Consider the following 23,281-nt stretch of genomic DNA (forward strand, 5'->3'; position numbering starts at 1 on the left):
ACCTGAAAATTGCCTTTTATCGATTTTCTGGTTATTATTTCGAGTAAGTCTTTACAGATTATAGTTAGACATATTTATTGATGCAATTGACTTGAATTGCTTAATTTTAACTAAAGCATATATTTTTTTTATGTTCAATTAAATTATTTGATCAGTAAATACTACTAAAACATTTTAAAAAGCGTTTTAACAAGTTCTATATTTGTAATACATATTTTTGCGAATTGTTTATGATATAATGTTGTTGTATAAATTGAAAACTACTTACAGTATAAACTGACCCTTTGCGTATCTCATCAATACCGAACTATCTTTTGAATTTTTTCAATATTCACTGTCAAGCGGCGTGCTCCATTATCTTAAAGACTTGGCACAATTGAAAGTTAGCCAGAAGACTTCTGAAATACCTCATCGGTCAGGTAATCCTTAAAGTTCTGAGAAGTAATTCTCTAACAAGTGTAATTAGTATTTTGTAGCCAACATAAAACTTTCTTCTGTATCTTTCATATAAATGCTCAAATTTCAAACATACTCTCAACTACGACGATTTGACTTCTTCGAGTTTTTTTTTTTTTTTTTACCCCGTCGGCGTTATTTGCTGCCTTGGTGAAATGTTTAAAAATGTTTTGTTCTAACTTCTTACAACTGGTTCCATTGCTGTGGCCGCCATGCATAAGGTAATATAAAATGGAATAGATTATGAATTAAGTTCTATACCTCTTGAATAATGAAGCTATGCGATTTGATTTATGATAACACACATTGGGGTATATAGATATTCTCAGCGGAGAAGCTTTTACCTCTAATAATCCACAATCTTTTTTCACATTTTATTTCCAGGACAATACACATGAAAGATGTACATTACAAGAGAATGAGGGAACGCCCAGTGCTGCAGGCGAGACTCGAACGCGTGCCTACTCTGCTTACAAAGCGGTAGGCGAAACCACACGACCACCGAGGCCCCAGCTATACGATATTAAGACTAAATTTCCTTTTAGTAAATAAACAAATGTAATAACCAAACATAGCCACATCATTGGCGAGTATTGTGTAAAAATTATCCAATTCAGTGTTGCCACGCAAAATTTAAATAAAATTTTCACCAATAATAGCTTGACCCTTTGCATGACTAATAGGCAGTAAGCACTTGCTCGGAATGCTATAAGAGCATATTAAGGGAGGTCGTAGGTTCGATTCTCTTCGAAGTCTCATGTGTTATTTCCTTCTCATTGCGATGTCTTTCCTGTGTATTTCCTGTACGGAAGCAAGGCGCTTTGTTCGTAGTTCTCAGATGTGAAGCTGTTTAGATTCTTGAATAGTAACGTTAAAAGTAATAATTATTAAAATTCAAAGCAAAGTGATGCCTTCATCGATTTTTTTTTGTTACAAGGTCAAAAAGATTCGATATTTTAGAAAAATATTTTGTCAAATGTATTTGTTTAACTGAATGCAAGTAGTTGAGCGGAATAAATTCTGAACAATTAATTAGCTCATTAGGTATGATATAACGCCGTTGAAACTGAAAAGTTGCGTATGGCACCTTGCATATTGGGTGAAACGCTTGTAGTATGAGAGACATCCCCTAATGGGTGCTATTTTATCTCCCTATGGTGTGCCACTTACCCCCCTTATAGGTGCCATATGCAACCAGAGGTTTTAACAGTGTATAGTTTGCACAATATCCCTACATTTATTTAAACATGATTTTTTGCCTGTTTGAATGAGAATACGAATGATGCATATCTTCATTTATATCATATTTTTTGTTGCGATACGGTTTCTGCTGCTAACTAACAGCGATAATTTCTGTTCCCCTAAGAATGGGAGCCTGGGACAAGGTATTTAAAATCTCTATAAGAGTCGGCAAGTTTCATGTTATATGGTTTCAATCGGAACATTTATATGAATTTCCGAAAAAGATTTTTTAAAAAGGTACAGGCGTGATGACGTTGTTTATTGGTTATATCTAGCAAAATAACAATGATCGATCAATGATGACCGAATCGAAATGAACGACAGTACTGAGGTTCAGCAGAATGAAAATAAGGACATTGCTATTAGTACTAAGTTTTAATTTATATGTATCAAATCTAGTTTTACTAAGTTTACTGGCACTTAGCCCACTACAAACCACTTAGATATTCTAATGATAATGTAAGACGCATTTTCTGATGAGGCAAAGAGGCCGTAGCATAACTTTTCCACCTGTTCCCACTATATCTCTCCTCTCCCTCATTCAAAAATTTCCCACGGAACCGAGACAAGTTCCTCGCCAATTCAATTCCCCCCTAGTTAAACAAAACACGGTAAAAGCACCTACAGGCCTACACACACTCATTTTCCTCTGCTCCTCCGAAAGACAGGTTACTAGAATATGAAGGGAGTTAACTCAACAGGCCAACATACGTAAAAATGTAATGTCGGCATTACAACAGGTTGTTTACATAATTGTTTAAAAGTATAGTGCAGCCCTGCAGGGACAGTCTTCACTTACATTTATGGGGAAAATGGAAATTTTCAATTTGCCAAATGAAGCTCCAATGTTTTTCGAATGATAAAATATGGGCATGCATATCTAAGCGCGTTAAACAACACGTTCGTCCAGAACTAAGCGAGCCTATTTTTCCGTATATCAATATCGACTTTTTAGCATCTGATCAATATGAGTAGGAAGTTCATGATTAATTTTTTGAAGCTGTATTAGTTTGTGTGAATCTACTACACTAAGAGTTATTTTCCCCTGAAAAATCGTTGTCTTTTTATAGTATTTATTTTTTGCTTTACCCTGAAATATTTAATTTTTCGTACTTCGGTACTTGAGATACAAGGCTCATTTTGATTTATACGTTTGACCACCATTTTTAAACTAAGGTGGACCTAGTTTAAAAACCTAAGGGCCTGAAGTGGATATTAATGAATGTAAAAATAGGATTTCACAATATAAACGCAGTTTTAACTTCCTTTTACGAAAAAGGAAGTATTGTATTCGCAAAAAAAAATTTCACTCAAAAGTCGACCTTTATTTCCATTTTACTGACCCCCAAATGAATATTGAGTTTTTTTTTTTTTTGACTCGATCACACGTGGATAAGTGCCTAAGAACGTATAGACACACGAAATATCCATAATGACGATTCCCGAGTTAATTACAACGAATTTTCTCGTGACGTCTGTATGTACGTATGTATGTCACATAACTCAAGAACGGTGAGCCCTAGAAAGTTGAAATTTAGTACGTAGACTCCTAATGAAGTCTAGTAGTGCACCTCCCCTTTTGGTTGCATTCGGGTGTTTCTAAAGGGGTCTTTTCCCCCTTTTTTGGTTGAAATTGTTAATTTCGATGTAAACTCATGTGGTGTTATTATTTGGCGGGCACTTGGCGATATATCGCCAGTCTTTTGGTCGCAAAGTTTTGTCGCCAACTTGGCGATTTTTTTTTTTTTAAATCTGATTTTAATTTGGCCACTGTTGGTGATATATAGAGAGTAAGTTATTGAATCACATTAAAATTGCCAGTAATGGGGAAATGACATTAAATTGAAGTAAAAGGAAGTCATGTGATGCACACATCAGCTCGTTTCATTTCCTTTTGATGAAACATCTTTTTTATTTAGACTTTCATTTATTTAAAATTTGGAAAATAGGTGCGTAGTTAGTAATTTAATAAGTTAAATTGTGTCAAAACAACTCTGTCACAAGACGTGCAATGCTGAGATTTTATGTTTCATGTTTTATTGATATAAGTACTGTACAACAGTTTTAGAAGTACTCCTTTTATACAGGAATTTTAAAAAAAGAAAGAAAATGAAAATAAAGGAAAAAACACCGGAAGAAAGGGTTTAGATGTAAGAATATTCCACTAAATAATATTAAAATGAAATATTTAAAGTTCAATTTGTTTATCAAAAAAAAAGTTATATGTCACATTACTAGTTGCGTTGCCCGGCTTTGCCCGGTCTATTTTGAAAACAAAAATTGTGTCAAGTGACGTATATTCAACAATCAGGCATAAATAAAAGAAAAAAAAATCATCATGGAAAATTTCAACTCCAAACAATGACGACCGATATTAAAATACTTAAGAAATTAAAATAAAATGAGAAAGATGGATTTAAAAAGCGTAACTATGGAAACACAAAATAAAATAAGTTTCAGAATTGAAAATTAGAAAGATAGAAACAATGGATTCAAAAAGCGTTACCGTGGAAACTCAAAATAAAATGGTTAAAAACTTCATTAGTGAACAGATTTTTGAACTTCATTTAAATCGCTTGTAACTTTTTTTCTAATGGAGATAGAGAATTAAACTTCCGACCATAGGTCGAGTTAGATCTGGAGTAAAAAAGGTAGCTCGTTTCAATGGTGTCAAAACGAAAACTGTAGGACAATTCATTCACTTTTTATTGATAAATTTAATGAAGAAAGTAGTGCCTAAATTTCAGTTAAGCCCAAACAAATTCGAGCTAAAAACGTAAATAACTTCCGCCGCAATTAAGTTAGAGCGTTGGAACAAATTGCGTAGAACGCGGAAAATTCTTCCCTTTCCAACAATATATAATATTACTAACTGCGAGTAATTTTTCTCCCCCATATTCGGGAATTTATGTGAAAATTGGGCCTAATTTGGAATAAAAAAAGAACTATTCATCGAATTCTTTTCGAACTGGTCTGCAAACCTTCTCAGGACTTAAAGGAACAAATTGTGAAAATTTCAGCGAAATCGGCCGGGTAGTTCTCGAGTTTTGCGAGTTCAAACAAACAGACGCTTTTTGGACACTTCATTTTATACTATGTAGAGATATAGTATTTAAAATATATAATGATCTTGTATTTAGTAAGAACGCTTTAAAAAATACTACCACTAATGAGAACGCAAAAATCGCTTACGTATAGTATGTATACTAGTCAGAAAGTGTACCTAATGCATTTGAGAAGCTTTATGCTATGAATGAGCTTCTATATTATTTTATTTTCTGTAATGAAATATCATTGTCTACCAAAATTCAGAGAATGATTGTGTTCTGGAAAAAAAAGATAAACTAATAACATTTACAAAGTAATTTTAATTTATTCACAAGTTTACACATTGAAACACATTTAAGAGAAAGCCCAGGACAAAAATAACGAGTAACCCACCAAAACCAAGATCAATTGGAAAAACTGCATCAACCAATGTTCATTAACTTTTCTTTTCTAACGTCAATGTGTAACGACTTAAAAGTATTTTTTAAAAACTGAGATTGCATTTGACAATCCAAGTATGGCAAAGATAGTTAATTGTTATTAAAATATTCATTATAATTTTTATTTAAAAACAAAAATTGATGCAGTTCTTGCATGAAAAGACATTAGCACCAAGCGGTTGTCAAATATCATTAGGATGTATTAATTACAATTTGTGAAATTTAAAAATTGCAGTATAGCCTGTTTTCTAAAAACGATCAGAAGAATTTAGAAACAGGTTTCATTTGAAATAAAATACAGTTACAATGAAGTGTGGGTAGAATGTAGTTTTAATCCAGCACCAATTTTGATTTTTTAAGTACAAAGCACACATGTGATAAAATTTTCGTTCATTTATGAAGGCGTAGTTTGTTTTAGTAATTTATGATAAAAAAATCCTTCCGCCCCATTTTCGTAAAAACGCTTGGTGCTTATAGATAAAATACTTTTTATGAAGCCCAAGTAGTAAGAAAGATTTCATCACATTACAGAAAGTTTTCAATGTACAAAAGAGAACCAGAATCAATAAACCACAAATCATTTGGCATGGCAGAAGAAAGAGGTGTACCCCGAAGTTGGCTTTCATAAAGCAGATAATCAATTTGGCAACTTTCAATAAACTCGGGAAGCTTTCTCGTGCCACCGAAACACACTTCATAAATTAATTGCTGTACAAATGGTAGTTATGGCATCTAATAGTATCTTAACACATTTTCAATGAAAAGTTTTTGGTGTCCAGTTTAAAGCTTGCACTGCATTTGAAAGTATGGCAAGATAATTGTCCAATTCGCAATATTTTTTATTTTTAAATGACTCTAAGAATGAAAGGAACAACAGAAGAATTAAATAACCAAATGAAATCACAATTTCCTATCGATGTTCTCGCTAAAATCTTCACTTTAAAAACATGCTAAAACATTTCAAGACATCATCCTCGGCTGTTATTGTCGTAACCTGTGCTTCCCACCCATGGATATTTCACGGGACAAGGCTGGCAAGTCTTCATGTACCTGACACCACCCTGATACCACACATTGCACACAGTTGGAGTAGGACAAGGTGGAGGCCTGTTGAGCCTCCGACAATTAAACGGTTCAAAACTGTTCAATTCTTTATTTGGAGTCGGATTTCGCATCCACTGGATCAACTGCCAATTTGTCACAAACCAGACATCATCCTTCTTTAGAACTTCGTCCAAGAACTTCATGAAACCTCGCCTGTGATGTTGGGTGTTGAACCATGCTGAGTGATAGAACAGACCAAAAGGTGCCCTGTTTGATTTGTAATGGCGATTAAAGTTCTTCATCAACATTTTTGTGACTGCCTCTTCATCCTGTGGGTTGGAGCATGCGTCACCCATAGAGCAGCGACCACCTCTGAGGTCCACCCACATGACCATGCCCACTTCCCATAGTCCTGGATAGGATTTGGTTGGACATGGGAAGATCATACATTCATGACTTTGGGCATAATCGAGTGTGTAAGGCCAGAAAGGCGGATTGTTCTCATACACTGGCATGGAAGAGTCGTAAGTGAAATTTGCATCGTACAACATTTCGAACATCTTGTTGCCACCAATCTGGAGGAAGGGTGCGCGCATTCCGCGAATATCTTCCATCTGGACTCCTCCGTACAAGTGCAGAATTTCTCTTTGTCCATGAATTTCTCTCATCCATTGATTCTTTGAGAACTTTTCACCGTAGCTATGACTGGAAAAAAGAAAATGATTTATAAGTCGTCACATGAAACTCATTCATAGAATTGCATACAATGCCCTGACGTAAATTTTAAGTTTTCAATATTATTTAAAGGTGCTTCATTCAGGTAACGTAACTATAGTTGAGGAAGGCCTAACCTCGCAGCATTGTGAAGGCTATACAAATCCTAATTACAGCACTACGACGCTGCAAGGTTAGGTTTGTCTCAACTTAAATTGAAAGTACATGAATACAGCAGCGTAAAATAGCATCAAAAATTTAAAGTAAAATCTTTGAAAAAAATACGTAATAGGAAGTACAACTGTCTGATCTTACTTTTAAGAGCCAGTTTCTCCACTTTTACAAAGCTGCTTAATTTTTTTTTTTTTAGGAAATACTGATTAAATATACAATAAATTTTTCAAAATAGTTAACTGCTAATTAAACTCAAAGAAAATTAGGAAAAATTTAAAACTCTGCATTTTCTTGTTCTAGTTAAGATTGCTAAAACTCCATTTTTACAACACAGATTGATTGGTTAAGTTTGTGTGCAGTAATCTGCACTTTGCGCGATTCGACGTTGCTTTTTCTCATTTTACATAGATTGAGTGGTTTGAAAAACAGTAGCTGAAAAGTTAATGCATCATATACTTCGCTACAGCGTTTTAAGCAAAAATTCTGATGTATGGTATAAACTCAGTTATACACTTCTTTTCTGCACCCCTCAGGGTTTTTATCGGTTCTCCGATTTTTAAAATACACGGACGTAACTTGAATGTTTTAATGCTTCAGTTTTTTTTTTTTGTTCTGCATTTGCTTGCTGTTAAGTCAAATAATATTTTTTCTCTTTTTACCATTGTAAAATAGTTTTGATTTCAAATCTTATACTTTTCAGTTCATTAGCTTAAAGGTTCAATTTCATTATATTTTCGTACTTATTGGAGAAGTTAAAATAATGAGCCAGCCATTTTACTATTTCTGCGTTTATAACTTTGTTAATTAAAATTCTGGTCTTTTTTAAAGATAGGAAACAAAATGAAATGTCAAAATAGGAGTAATGGTTTTTACTAGAAGTTTTAATTTGGATAATTTGACAAGAATAATTCTTCATAAACTAGCTTAACTATACGAAGCATTCGCGCTCAACACTAATTAAAAAATCCGTTTTTTAAAACTAATTTTTTGAACTATAGCAAATGTGTGTCTTGTTTGTTTCCCCCCCCCCCAAAAAAAAATCTTGCTTTTGAAGCTTGATAAAGTATTAAGGAACTAATGGCGTATCCACAAGAAACACCTTAGAGATAATTTTTATGACACTGATTTACCATATGGTGAAAAAAAAACATTTTTTGCTTCTGATTTTAATGCAACAACACAACAGTGGTTTAGAATCCTGTACTCGATGAGTTAAATTACAGATTCACTTGAAATTGGACCAGAATTCATCTGAAGAAAATTAGTCATTCAAAAGCTACATTTTCTGGCTCATGGAAAGACAGATAAAATGAACTTTGCTTCATTAGCAGGAAAGTTTCACCAAAGCAGGGGCGTACTGATACAACGCAGGGGATGCTAAGCTTTAAAGCAATACAAAACAAAATTAACTGAAATCGCTGGCTGTACTTTGCTTTAACATTTTTTAAAAGTCATACTGCGATTTATCATGCTGAAAAATTGTATTTTTTTTTTAATTTTTAGTCCGAATCTTTAAAAGAGACTCGGAATCCTGCAATGAGTTTAAATTCTACATTTACAGCTATTTGGATCAGAATTCTGCTGCAGAAAATAAGTTATTAAAATGACAATTTTCAGCCAATGGTGATTCGAACTCTCGACCTACGAACTATTAGCAAGGCGATCTGAGCAGCTGATCCAGTTGGTCTTCATTTCAGCAATGAAGCAATGCGCAATAAAAAACAGAAAAGAATCTGTCTTTTCGAAGAAAAAAAAATCAAAATGTGCATTGCCTGTTTATTTTTCATCTAAAGCTTCTAAAAACATCTTAAAACGGTACTTTAATTTTAAAGTTTGATAAAGTAGCGAGGAAATTATGGCGATCTTACAAGAAACACTTTTCAGAAATAATATCTACGTATGATAGCTTTAAGATGACAAAAGTTGTATGACTTACGTAATAGAATGAGATGCAATTTCATGACCGTTGGAATATAGTGTTTGCACCTGGCCATAATCAGTCCATTCATGTGAAACATAGAACGTGCCTAATATAGGGCATCCATTCGGGTTAGCTCTGCCGGTATTGAACAGTTCATCATAAAGGTCATTGTTGAGGTCATTTACAGCATCATCGAAGGTCAAGAGGACAAGTTGAGGGATCTCATTGACCCTTAGACCATCAGGGATGTCTGAACCTCCACAACGACAATCAGGCAATCTGCATTTTCTAGGATCACATTTCTGAGCCTGAGTATACGGCTCGGGTGTAGGAAACTGGTTTATTGGCCTGGATGGTGGACTGGCAGGGGTTGTTGCAACGTAAGGGGGCTTTGTCGGCTTTGACACTTGGCTGATTGGTGCTCTGGTTCTTATTTTTATTGGTGCTGGAGTTGTTGTAGTAGTGGTTGTAGTAGTAGTTGTAGTAGACTTGCGAGGCCTAGTGGGACGAGTTCTAATTGCAGCTTTAGTGGTAAGCTCTGGGGTGGTTTCCTGAGTAAAAAAATCGTCAGTGAAATAATGCTTGGAAGTATCGTAATCATAGCTTGCTGAAGAATCATCTATTTTTTCTGGAAACAAAATTTCCTTTGTTCGTATTTCGTCAACTGCTTTATCAGTCTGGCGGTAAATTATTGGTTTTCTTTGATTAACTGAAATGTCTTTCTGATTGTTCAAAGTCTGCGTATTATCATCCTCAGGTAATGTATCAAGTTTTTTCCCTTGCCTTTCGTTTCCAGTATATGCACCGAAATTCTTATCTGACGGTTGATCCGGGAATGTAAGGTCTTCTGCGTTTTGTGCATTGATTTGATGTGTAGGCAAATCGAATTTTTTACTCTGGTAATCTACAAATTCTTCAATATTTGCTGGATACAAAACTTTGGCATCAGAGAAATCTTTCAATTCATCTTTATTTTTCTCGTTTAATTTGGGAGTTTCAGAAGGTATTCGACTAGTTTGTGTAGCTGTAGGACGAATATTTCTAACTGGTTCATGAATCACTTCAGGGAAAAGATCAAAGTTCCCATAGTCTTTTTCTCCATTTGGATTATTTGGAGGATATCGCACACCAATATCCGAACCTTTACCATTATTTACATACGCATCATCCAAGTTAAAAACTCTTTTTTCGTTCTCAAGTTGATCTTTTCTTCCTAAATCAATGATAGTAAAGTCTTTGCTAGGAATTTCTGGACCAAATCTATTTCTCTGGGAAACAAGAGATACATCGCGACCAAAACTGGAAGGCTGATCATCAAATTGTACTTCGGGAAGTGTTACATTTTTCAAACTACGATCACTGTCAAAATTAGACTTTTCAAAATCAGCCAAATTTGTGTCGATTGGATTAACTTCTGATTTTCTTTCTGACGAAAAATCTCTATTTCCTTTTTGCAAAATTCGTGGTAGATCAGGAACTGTAACAGGATTTAATAAGTCAAAGTCCAAAGCATCTTTAGATTTAGGAGGATCCCTATTGAGATTAAGAGATTCAGAGTTTTGTTTTTTGTTGCGAATTGGTGTAATAATATCAAAACCGCCGAAGTCTCGATGGTCAGCATTATCATCAAATATAGTTGGAGGTGGTGTGTTCGATTTTTTCCTTTCTTGATAATCATAATTTAGATTTTTATCGTTTCCGTTAGAATAGTCTATTATTACATCTGGATCTTTAGATTGCCCATTACTGTTGGGATAGCTTTCAAGACTTCTTGGCCGCGTGGATAGCGTTACCTCTTTATTTCTCTGGTAATCTTGATCTTTTTCCCGGTTTCCAGTATTAGCATTGTAGATTGGTTTCTCAAAAACTCTAAAATCTCCAAGACCAGGAAGATGAGCCAGTCCACCAAAAGCATCAAGACCGTGGCCACCATCTGCAATATGGATCCCACCTTCAGAATCAATCAGAGGAGGAGCAGCTTCATCGAATTTTGGTTCTTGAGGATCGTAATTATCGAGAGGAATCTGCAATACAAAAGTGTTGAGTTTAAATTTAAACACAATAAAAAAATAACCTAATAGTGATAAGAAATATATTTAAGCCAAATCAATATACCGTTGAAATTACTTTCAAACTTCATTTTGTAACAAAAAACTTAAAAGTAACTCACTTACTTCTATACACACCGTAAGTTTCACGAAAATAAAGATACCAGCGGTTTCACGAGCTGAAATTTGTGAATTTCATATGAACGGAGCCGAAAGTTTACATATTTTGCATGGCTGAAGTTTTAGTAATAACGACGAGCTCGGAAAAATAGTGAAAACATAAGCTACGAGAAAATAAGTGATTGTATGTATATTATTCAGTCAGTAATGTTAACCCTTAATTGGTGAGGGGATATTTTGTATCGCTCGTGATGAGATAAATGTATACAGGGTGTACCTGAATGTCGTGTACAGTCTTGAACTGGAGGTAGAGAGCAGGATAACAATCAAGAATCTCTTTGGAACAGATGGTCGCAAAAGCAATGCTGACGTAATACATGCACACAAAACCAGACGCTGAGGGATGTGAAGCAAGTCATACATTTATTACACAAAGACGATTTTACACAATATTTTAGATTTTAAGAATGGTTTCCAAGTGGTTGTTTGAAATTGCTGCTAGTAATTCTAACATGCGCGTCGCAACGACAACGCAACCATGGAAGAAAACTTGTCAAAATGACTCGTAATTGCTTCGCTCGGTACGTTGTCAATGCGACGCATGTACTACAGCTGCAGTCGCAACATTACAAGCCCTTCTCAATAACTGAAATGCAGGATCAACTTTTGTTTACGGGATAATTTATCATTATTTGTTGTCTTTTTCGCATCTTTTAGTGTCTGGCTTCGTGTGCTTGCAACGCGCCAGCATTGGCGTCTCGACCTAATGTGAGTGATTCTTGTTTATTATCGTGTTATTTGCTTCCACTTTAAGTTTGTACACGACATTCAGGTACACCCTGTAAGCCCAGCATTATATTTCTTATGCCCTTCACAAATTTTAGCAAGTTAAAGTAGCAAACTTTCAATGATTTTTTTTGAGTTATTTATATGACTACAAGTGACACCTTGCCGTAAGGGACATCTATATAGAGCCATGTATGAAAACAGTACAACTTACTTAAAACTTAAGCCCTAACTTAAAACTTGTTTGTCGCTCTAATATAAACTACTAATATACAATTCAAGGAACTTGTAAATCACTGGAGTAATGAAATAAAAAACAGTTTCAAAATTTTTAATCCATTTGGAATAAATTACAACCTTGTAGTTGGAGCATGCATCCTTTTTTTCTTTAAACAACAGCTGTCAGTAAAAGTTAAGTGTCTCAAACTATACATGGAATTTAATGAATATTGAAACACTAAATAGTTAGAAATATATTTCAATCTTTTCATTCTAACTAGCGAACAATATTAAAATATAGGTATTGGTTTAATTGGGAAAAATATAGTATAATGAATTAAAACAAGTTGAAAGCGAAATTACACGAGTGTAGAATAAACTTCCGTATTTAGTAACTGGAAAAATTCTATTTATCCACTCTACTAGAAATAGCGCTTCGAACCCAAAATAATTTATAGTTTTCAATACAAAAGTGTCGCGATATCTCGAATGTTTTTTCGGGAGTTTAGTTTCCATTTTATGCATACATTTTTCCCAATTAAACCAATACCTATATTTTAATATTGTTCGCTAGTTAGAATGAAAAGATTGAAATATATTTCTAACTATTTAGTGTTTCAATATTCATTAAATTCCATGTATAGTTTGAGACACTTAACTTTTACTGACTGCTGTTGTTTAAAGAAAAAAAGGATGCAGTAAAAATAAGGGGAAAAAAAGGAAAACTTGAAGAAAAATGAAGCACAAATATTTGTTGCAATGCCTATATGCATGCTTGTTATGTAGAGAGTCATGGATATTTATGGATTAATTTCAAATAAATTGACATATTATATTCGACAAAAGTTAGAATATTTTGTCATAAAAATAAAACTTTCCAACTTATGGCTTTCTAACCAGGTGATTATTTAGAGAGTTAATTTTAGAGAGTTAGATTTTGAGAGTTAATTGCTTATATTTTAGAAATTCAAAAAAAACTTAGCAAGTCACCGTTTACTCTTCGTCTCTTGTTTCCTTAACAAAAAATACATTAATGCCGAATTGCATACTTATATACTTAAAAACCCATTACAAAATAAATGGGTAACACTCATGAGATTTGATTAAAATACTCTTCACATTGAATTGTACATTTCAATACATAACATAAGGAATAAATATTCAATTTTCGACTTGCATATTCTAAGAAGATACAAATATGGCTTCCCTAACACTGTTGCCAACTACGGTAAAGAAAGATTTTGCACATAAAAAATATTCAATTCCCTAGGGTAACACTCATGAGTTGCACTTTAGGACCCAAACTGCATTGCAATTTTAAAATGTTAGATGAGCAGTTCTGTAAAATCATTTTCAGCTGTGTTTAAATAACAAATATTACTTCTTTCTTTAATGCACAAAAAATAAAGAAGCTCTTTTGAAGCGTACAAAAAGCTAAAGTTTATGCGAACTTTGTAGTCAGGACAAGGAAATTTCCATTACTAGTTAAATACATTAGTAGGAAAGGCTTATAAATTTACAACCACGAAAAAAGACTGAATGCAATGAATTTAATGTAATATTGCCTCACAACATGCTTATGCAACGACAAAAAATAGTTTTATTAACATTTAATTCAATGGAAAGAGTCAGGACACCTAACTGTCAATCATTTTGAAAATCACCCTTATACAATTGTTAATGAATTTTGCTTATTCAAATTAGTTACTTAAGGAATTAAATAACAGAGTGTTCACTTTTTATTAGTTATCTACTGCACGACTATATCCTTTTACAAAAAATCATTTATTGCATAAAATACCTAATACAGTCCACTCTCGATAACTCGAAGCCTTATAACTCGAATATTCCTTTTTCTCGAAGTTTTTATTCGCTCCCAATATAATTTAATGTTTTCAATACAAAGTTGTAGCTATATCTCGTATGTACTCCCTTTAAGTCTAAGTGTTTTCGAGAGTTTAATTTCCATTGTATGCATGAAAATGCAGCCAAAATACGAAACAAAAAGTGTTTTTCCCCTTTAGCACATTGCTTTGATTATCAGCATGTGTGAGAAGGAAAATTAATTTACAATAGTGCTCTTTAAATGCACACAGTGTTGGAAAATTACGTAAAAAGTAGCTGATTAGGCAACATTTTGCCGTGGCTGGTCTGACTACCTGAAATTTAATTGTTGGCTATTCTTAAAAGAATTAAAATTTTGGCAAAAATTTTAAAAAATAGCCTTTATTTTCTGGATGACTCAAATGATCTGCTTTTAGAACAAAAAGATGTTTACTGAAATCAAGAGAAAATAAATTGGACCTAAGACATAAAAACTCAATAACGCTTTAAGATGCAATAAAACAAACAGTAAGCAGTCAAAAATAAATTTCACTTCCGAAGTATTTATTTAAAAGTATTTTTCAATAGTACTAATACTAATAATTTTATGCAATCTATAAGTATTATAATCTATCCATTATGCACTATTCCTGAAAATAAACTAAAAATAAGAAGGCTGCGAAAGGAACTTCCGATAATTCGAACTACCAATAACTCGAAGATTTTTGCCAGTCCCTTTTGATTTCAAATCATCGAGAGTTGATTATACTAATCCTGCCAATAAACCTGTATGGAAATTTTAAAAAATAATTTATGAAATAATTTTGGGAAATGAAAACGAAAAAAGACATTTTCCTGAATAAAAACAGGAAAGAAAACAATTTCCGTTTTAAAAGAAATTAGTGTATTTCTATTTAAATAAAAACTTTAATTAAAATTTTCAAAATTATCTTGTAGGGAAATCTTCTATCGATCGGAAAAATTTTCTGGCAGAATCTACAGCTTATCTAATTTGGAAATTTTTGTCAGGTGAAAATCTCAAAGCTTTCAACCTCAAAAATTTTTCCTTACCAACCATCTTTTTTGCCCGCGGGTACAACAACCGTTCACCCCGCGGACAGGTGCCTTTGTGCCCATGGACATAAAAAAATACTATATAACTAGGTCTGAGAAACTCAATTATACTCAATACATTTTCATAAGCCATTTTATGTTGAAATACTTCAAACATCAATTGAAAATAATCTTAAATAAAATATGCAACAGAAATTAAAATTTAAAAATTAATCGAAGTTTTTTTTCTCTTTTTAATTCTCCTTAATCATTAACATCAGTGAACTCTTTAAAAAAGTTATTAGTCTTAAGAGAGTTAATGATGTTATGAATAATTAACATTTTTTTAAAACAAAAAAAAAAAAAAAAAAGAAAAGAAAAAAAACTAGACTCATGATAGTATGGCTCTCTATGTACCTACATGCAAAATGAAACCTTTAACTAAAATTAACCCGTCACAAAAAACTCAGTTTAGATTAAATCAAATCTAGAAAAGTCGACTTCAAATGAAAACAGGTGGGATTGACGGTCTGAAGATCCTACAACAGGTGTTGGTTATTTCAACACTACATCTTCAAGCCCTACTTCAAATTCATTATTATTGTTAAAAGCAAATTTCGAACTTTATGACAAGGCACCATTTTGAGGTTCTTCATATCGTAAGAAGACTCAAGTGTGACCCAAAGCGACTAAAAATAGCCGTTCGTGGGTACACATGGTAGTGTGTCCTTGGGTACAAACGTATGCCATTTTGGTTTTGCAAGGCAGTCACATCGACAAGACCACAGTTTCACAACATTAAAAATCAGAAACAAAACCTTCAAAATATAGGGAATCATGATACCTACAACAAAAATAAATAAAATATACGACGGACGAAAAAAAAAAAAAGAAGTTGCTCATGTTATTTTTTACTTAGATCCTACTAAAACCGAAAAAATGTGACATAATCTGAAATGTTCGTTTGATGGGGTTGAAACTTTCTGGGGTATAGGAGAGGGCTGTGACTAACACGTTGACCCCCACTTAGGATCCCTCTTGACGATACCCGGAATTTCCCGACCAACGTCCGTAGGTACAACCGTCATTGGGTACAGCAGCTTTCCCAAAGTTTACTATCTATATCATCCTTAACTTCCCTTACTATAATTTGCTTGAAATAAAATAGTTTTTCAAAAGATGACACAAAATTTATTTTCGCATGCATCTAGTAACAGATGTTTTTATTTAAAAAAAAAAACCTTTTTCCTCTCTCTCTGACATTTCACTTTGACTGTAGTTGATCAAGTATAGAAAAGTTCTCTTAGCGAAAAAAAGGTAACGTCTATAGAAAATCGTTATTTCAATAATTAAAGCTCTGCTTATAGCTTTTACATAAATGTAAATAATAGTTTGAGAACAAAATATGTTTTACCTTATCGACCAATCGTTAGAAGAAAAAAAAAAAAACACCGGATTTAACCCAGCATGATTTCAACCAAACTTTTTGGGCTATTTGAAATATCTATGTATTTTTTTAAATAACAATTCTCTCTTTTTTAAATCACAAGTATTTGTGAGAGAGAGCACAAAGTATACACAAATTATACAAATTAAATTTCGAAAGTCTTACTTTACTATCTTCATCGCTAGCGTATAATGGGTCTTCAGAGGTGCTTTGCAGAGAATCTTTTTCTGAAGTTGGTTTATCCCCAAATGTTGATTGACGATTCAATTGATACTGAGTTGTTGAGGTGGCTTCAGTTGTCGTCTGTATCCTCTGAGGAGAATGACTTTGTGGTCTGGATTTTTGATTTGAATCGTTTGAAACTTCTATGCTTGTTTTTGAATAATCATTTGATTCAGCGCCATTGTTGTCTTCAAATGGTTGATAATTGGAAACTGTTTCTTTTACAGGACTTTTTATTTGTTGCACTCCGTCGCTCGAAGCTGTTGCTGAGGTTCTGCGACTAGAGCTGAAAATTTCATCTTCGACATCGTATTCAGGTTTTATTAGAGCAGGATCTTCAGCTGAAAAATATAAATAATTACTTCTTTTGCTTTTGCTAGGATGGTTAAAATATTCACTGCATAAATTGTATATTTTTTAAATATTACCAAGCATACTCAAAAAGTTAAGGTACGGGGACAAACATTTCACTGATGCTAAAGAGAAACTTAGGTCTTGCCATTTGTGAAGTGGATGGTGTCAGGGCCTGATTAAGATATGAAGGGGCCCTATTCCGCATGCTTTTTCGGGGCCCCTGTGTATTCAACCCTCACAATTGGATTGTTCAGTAATCAGGCCCTGGATGGTGCGATTCGATTTTTGTGGTGAAAGGATCTTTAGCTGCTGAAACCCATCGTGAGCTATGCCTCGTGTGTGAGATAACAACCTACGCCCTCACACCCCTGCCAAAATTAAAAAGATTCGAAACGTTTGTCGAGACCTTCTTCGATCGAGCTCCGTACAATCCCGACCTTGCCCCAAGCGAGTATTTCTTCCTCTTGCATTAAAAAAATTGCAGGGTAGACGACGATTTCAAAAGTACAATGAGCTCGAGACTGGAACTAACAACTGGTTCAATTCCCAGGACGCAGTCTTACGCTGAGGGATATACCCTCCAAAATTCGCGTCAAAATGAGTGATTTGAGAACTCGCGCGTCAGAATTTCTAACACTACCGATTTCCCATTAAAAATGGTTAAATTTTTTTTTTGTTGAAAAATTTTCATTTTCTAAACACCCAAATCTTGTATATAATAATATTTGATTAAACGAAATTAAAAATAAGTTGTTTTTTTCTTCTCAAATTAAGTATTTTGCTTACGCCGCTAGCTCTGGAGGGCTAAAGAGAGCAGCGTTACAGAAACGGCGTAATTTTAAATGGCGGTTATGTGGGAAAGTTAGCAAAATATGTAATAAAACACCCTCAGTAAAATTCTTTTCTGATAAGCTTATTTTTTTTTTTTTATAAACAAACGGATTTCAGTTTTCGAATTAGTTTCGAAAATATTTTTACTTGCTAGTATTATACTGCTGCGTATAACACCAGTAAAACATCGTAAAAACGTACATCTGTTTAAATAGCCTACTGTGATTCGCAATTGAAACATTTTATCCCTGAGCACATTTTGATCTAATTTATTTTATTACTCAATTGAGAGATTTTTCCTGACAATTGAACTTTCAGAAGCAGTACTGAAAACTAAAATGCATAACTATATATAGTTAATATAACTAATAGTTAAGTTTTCTTTTCCATCCTTACTCTTAAAATTGAGGGACAGTTATAAATTTTAGAAAGTATGACTGAAAATATCAGCTGTTACACGTGCATCGAATGTTTGAAATACAAGTTGTTGAATATTCCGTATGATTGTACAACAATTGAGTATTTGTTTAAAGTTAAGAATCTTTACTAATAATAAAGCTGAAAGTCTCTGTCCGGATCTCTCTCTGTCCGGATCTGTCAGGATCTCTCTCTGTCCGGATCTCTCTCTGTCAGTGTCTCTGTGACGCGCATAGCGCCTAGACCGTTCAGCAGATTTTCATAAAATTCGGCACAAAGTTAGTTTGTAGCATGCGGGTGAGCACTTCGAAGCGTTTTTCCGAAAATTCAATGTGGTTCTTTTTCTAATCCAATTTTAAGAACAAAATTATAAGATGGACGAGTAAATTACGAAATTATCATAACGTGGAACCGTAACATGGACACAAGCCAATTGACGAGAAATTTATCATCCATTATTTGAAAATATACAGGTGGACCAAATGACCTTTTAACTTTTTACTACGGGCAAAGCTGTGCGGGTACCACTAGTAATAAAATATTAGAACTAAAACTAACAGTATACAGGGTGAGTTCGATCGAATCTGCCATACGAAAGGGGGTGATAGATGAGCCCAAGTGGAGCACAGAACCACCCATTATCGTGTCCAATCCTTAACCGTAACCGAGTTTTGGTAAATTTAAGGAAAATGAGTAAAAAAACAAAATTCTGAGAAAACGGCCGATTTCTGAAATTTTTGTGGGACATACAAGGAAAATAAGTACATATTTGGAAAGAGCAGACTAAATCCTACAAAATGATACCTTTCGGACTAAGATAGTCGCATTTTACCGAGAGCTACAAGCTTTGAAATATTGGACACACTCAGAATTAAGATGGTGCCAACATTTTTAATCGACATTTTCAAAAACAACCGTAAGAGTTACAATCGGGCAAATCTACCAAAAACTGGCCCATTCCATTAGCTTTCAGATGATACAACAACAAATCATATTGGGCTTCATGTTCAGCTGAAATTCAGGCTTTTGTTTGAAACAGTGTAAAACTCTGCATTCGTTAAAAAAAGGAAAACCAGCGAAGAGTCGCACTTTTCTGTTTTAAATTTTCTGTTTCACGATAGCATGTTGCTTTCTTTGTTTAAGAAAATATTTTTATATAAAAATAATAGTTTTAACAGTTTAATAAAAAGAAAAAACACACGAGATAACGATTCGTAGAAATAAAACAAGCATTACTTTCCCGTGCTTTTCACAAAGGGGAAAATCAAGAACAAAAAATGTTACACCAACTTCAATTAGTACATTTAATAAACCTTCAAAATTTGCAATAGCTGCTGAAATTGGTCACCGCCACACCTGATACACGCTCTTGCCCTTTTGCGAACGAAAACAACCGTTGCTCTTAAAGAAATTTCATTCCTTAGTTTCCCTACTGCTTCAGCAAGCCGGTCGCTCAATCCTTGCAAACTTGCTACTTCTGTTTTGTAAACTTCTTGTTTTAAAGAATCCCCAAACAAAGTCCACTGGCGTCAGGTCTGGGGATCTAGGGGGGCAAGGGATGGGGCCCATACAACCAATCCATTGGGGATACTGTTCAGTTAGAAATTCTCGAACGGCATTTGAAGAATGTGCAAGGGCTCCATCGTGTTGGAAAATGATTTCCGCTCTCTCCTGAACAGGAATAGTATCAAGAAGGTCAGGCAAATGATGTTCAATGAACTCTAAATATGAGCTTCCTGCATTATAAGACCTTTAAAACGTATACAGACCCATCAAAAGACTTCCGAATACAATTTATGATTGTGAAAAATATCGTCTGAAAATAAAAAGCATTTGTTTAACAAAACAATTAATGATAAAAACTAAACAGAATTATTCATTTGTCATAATATTTTATGCATCGTTATGCTTCTTTCTGATATTTTGTAAATGTGTTTTGAAAATTGCTAGAAATATGATTCTTTTTACAGTAAGTCAGTAGAGAGTGTGTTTTTAGTTTTTTGAAAGTTTTCGTTAAAGTTTCTAAAGATAAGTTGCTATATTCTTTTCTCGATTTTTGGGTATGTCTCGATTTTTTAACGAAGAGTATGCTGACATGCATTTCGTGTACGGATTTTGTGATGGTAATGCTCGCAGAGCCGAGAAAGAATACCGGCTCCGTTACCCAAATCGTTCTGCATCTAATAGATGTGTTTGCCTCTATACATCGAAAGCTCAGAGAGACAGGTTCATTTGCTACGTTGTTCGAGAGGGGCCAGGATTACCGTTCTGCCAATGTTGAGGAGTATGTGCTGGACCGAGTAGTGGAAAACCAAAGTGTGAGTTCACGCTCGATTACTATAGAAGGTGGACTATCACAACGTAAAGTGATGAAAACATTGCACCAAAACAAGTATCACCCGTATCATTTTACTCTAGTACAAGAAGCTGCGCAATTAAGATTTAGAAAAGTGGGTAACATTTTGCAGATGGCTACTAGCCCGAGGCACGGAAGATCACCATTTTCAAAGAAAGATATTGTGGACAGATGAGTCGTTTGTTCACTAGAGGGGGCATCATATATTTGCATAACTGGCATCATTATACTGAAAATAAACCTTTCTTAACCCAAAACTCATCATTCCAAACTCGATTCAGCATAAATGTTTGGATTGGCGTAATAGGAGATCATTTAATTGGTACGTATGTGTTTCGAGGTAACCTAAAAGGAAACACATACAGTGAAACCTGTGTAAGTTGACCACTTGCGGTGCAATACTTTGGTGGTCAACTTAGACAGGTGGTCAACTTATAGAGGGTAGTAATGAAAGCTTTTTTTTTTTTTTTTTTTGCCATTTTTTTGTCCCATGCATTTATTTTTTAACTAACTGGAATACTTTAAACTCACTTTCATTGTTTAACATTTTAAAACAATAAGGAAAAAATGTTGTTTAAATATTTTTAGAGATATATTTACCAGACTGACTCGTAAAGTATCATACAAATTTAAAATTTCTGTGAATTGATTAAAAAAAATGCTTCATTGCTTATGAAAAACTACTTACTGATATTAACAATTCTTAAAAATTCATAACAAATCAAAAGTGACTCAAATTCCAGGGTTCGTACGCTCCTTCAAAACACCTCCAATACTCCTTCATTTAGGAAATTTTTTGAAGGGCCCTTCAAACTCCTTCATTTTGGTTTATAACTCCTTCAAAACTCCTTTTTTGGATCAAGACTAATCGTCCTTTATGACAGTAATTTAAAATACTTCGATCGACAACTTAACTTTGTCACAGGGGCGAAGGTATAAGAGCGATTTTAATGTAGTAATTTGATATATTTTTTTTCATAAAGATGTGATTTACAAATTGGTTATAGAAGTCATAAAAGCTGAATGTGAAAATATTATTAGATGATGACTAAGACATTTCATACGTGAATTAAATCATGCTTAAATGGTACTTGACTATTTTGACAAATATTATGTTTATTGCTTTTTACTCCGCCACACTCTCAGTAGCAAAAGTCAGTTTGTTCAATACTTAAGTATTAAAAAAATACATTAGTAGATGTTACTATATTAAGTGATTTTGTTAAAAAAAGGCAATTGTTTAGTGAATTGCAGTTTTTACATTGTAAAAAGAGTCATCCACAAGGGATGTCATGCCTTGAGAGGAGACAGGCTCAAGAAATTGTGACAAGGGAAAGAGAGGGTGCCAAAAAAGTGACATCACAGTTATTATAACAATATGTTTATGAAAGATAAGACATGTGACAAGGGAAGGAGAAAGGTAAAGTGTGACGAAGGGGAAAGGGGTTCAAATCTGTTGAAAAAAAGTGACAAAATTTATAAGGATAGCTCAAAATTACTCCTTCAAAACATCATTTTACTCCTTCAAAACTCCTCCAAAACTCCTTCATTTAATTTCTGAAATTGAGTACGAACCCTGAATTCTTCATTTGATTTTTTCTTGCACATTTGTAACCATAGTAATCTATTTTTCAACAAAATAACTCCTTATTGAAGTTTGGCTCATTTTCTGGGACTTAACATTAGCCCAATGTTTTTCGATGGCAACATAAATATTCATAGGTTTTTTCCAAAATGGTCTGGTTGCTTATTTGAGGCATAACTGATGAAACTTTTAGCACATTTAATGCTTTTGCCTAGTGGTCGACTTACAAAGGGTTTTTTACAATACTCCAAACCAAAGCTGGTGTATATTAGTGGTCAAGATAGACAGGTGGTCAAGATAGAGAGGTGGTCAAGTTACAGAGGTTTTCCTTCATTACATAAGATAAGACTAATTCCGTTCCTGACAAAAGCGGTCAACTTAGACAGGTGGTCAACTTACAAAGGTGGTCAACTTTACAGGTTTTACTGTATTTAGAGTTCATTGAACATCATTTGCCTGACCTTGATGCTATTCCTGTTCAGGAGAGGGTAGAAATCATTTTTCAACACGATGGAGCCCCTGCACATTCTTCAAATGCCGTTCGGGAATTTCTAACTGAACAGTCTCCCAATGGATTGGTCGTATGGGCCCCATCCCTTGGCCCCCTAGATCCCCAGACCTGACGCCAGTGGACTTCTTTGTTTAGGGATTCTTAAAACAAGAAGTTTACAAAACAGAAGTAGCAAGTTTGAAAGAATTGAGCGACCGGCTTGTTGAAGCAGTAGGGGAACTAAGGAATGAAGTTTCTCTAAGAGAAACGGTTGTTTCCGTTCGCAAAAGGGCAAGAGCGTGTATCAGATGTGGCGGCGACTAATTTCAGCAGCTATTGTAAATTTTGCAGGTTTATTAAATGTACTAATCGATGTTGGTGTAACATTTTTTGTTATTGATTTTCCCTTTGTGAAAAGCACGGGAAAGTAATGCTTCTGTTATTTCTACGAATCGTTATCTCATGTGTTTTTTCTCTAAATTAAATGTTA

General features: G+C 34.0%; 1 protein-coding gene across 1 annotated transcript in view; it reads right to left on the reverse strand.

The window, feature by feature from the left end:
- Positions 1–5,052: 5,052 nt before the first annotated feature.
- LOC129223434 (uncharacterized) overlaps positions 5,053–23,281 on the reverse strand; it is an 89,250-nt gene continuing 71,021 nt past the window's right edge. The window contains exons 3-5 of the mRNA XM_054858045.1: positions 16,702–17,099; positions 9,055–11,063; positions 5,053–6,935 (exon numbers count right to left, since the gene is read on the reverse strand). Coding sequence (XP_054714020.1) covers positions 6,155–6,935; positions 9,055–11,063; positions 16,702–17,099 — 3,188 coding nt within the window. The 3' untranslated portion in view covers positions 5,053–6,154. The remainder of the gene's footprint in view (positions 6,936–9,054; positions 11,064–16,701; positions 17,100–23,281) is intronic.

This window comes from Uloborus diversus, chromosome 5 (genome assembly GCF_026930045.1).
Source record: "Uloborus diversus isolate 005 chromosome 5, Udiv.v.3.1, whole genome shotgun sequence".
Classification (NCBI taxonomy): Eukaryota; Metazoa; Arthropoda; class Arachnida; order Araneae; family Uloboridae; genus Uloborus; species Uloborus diversus.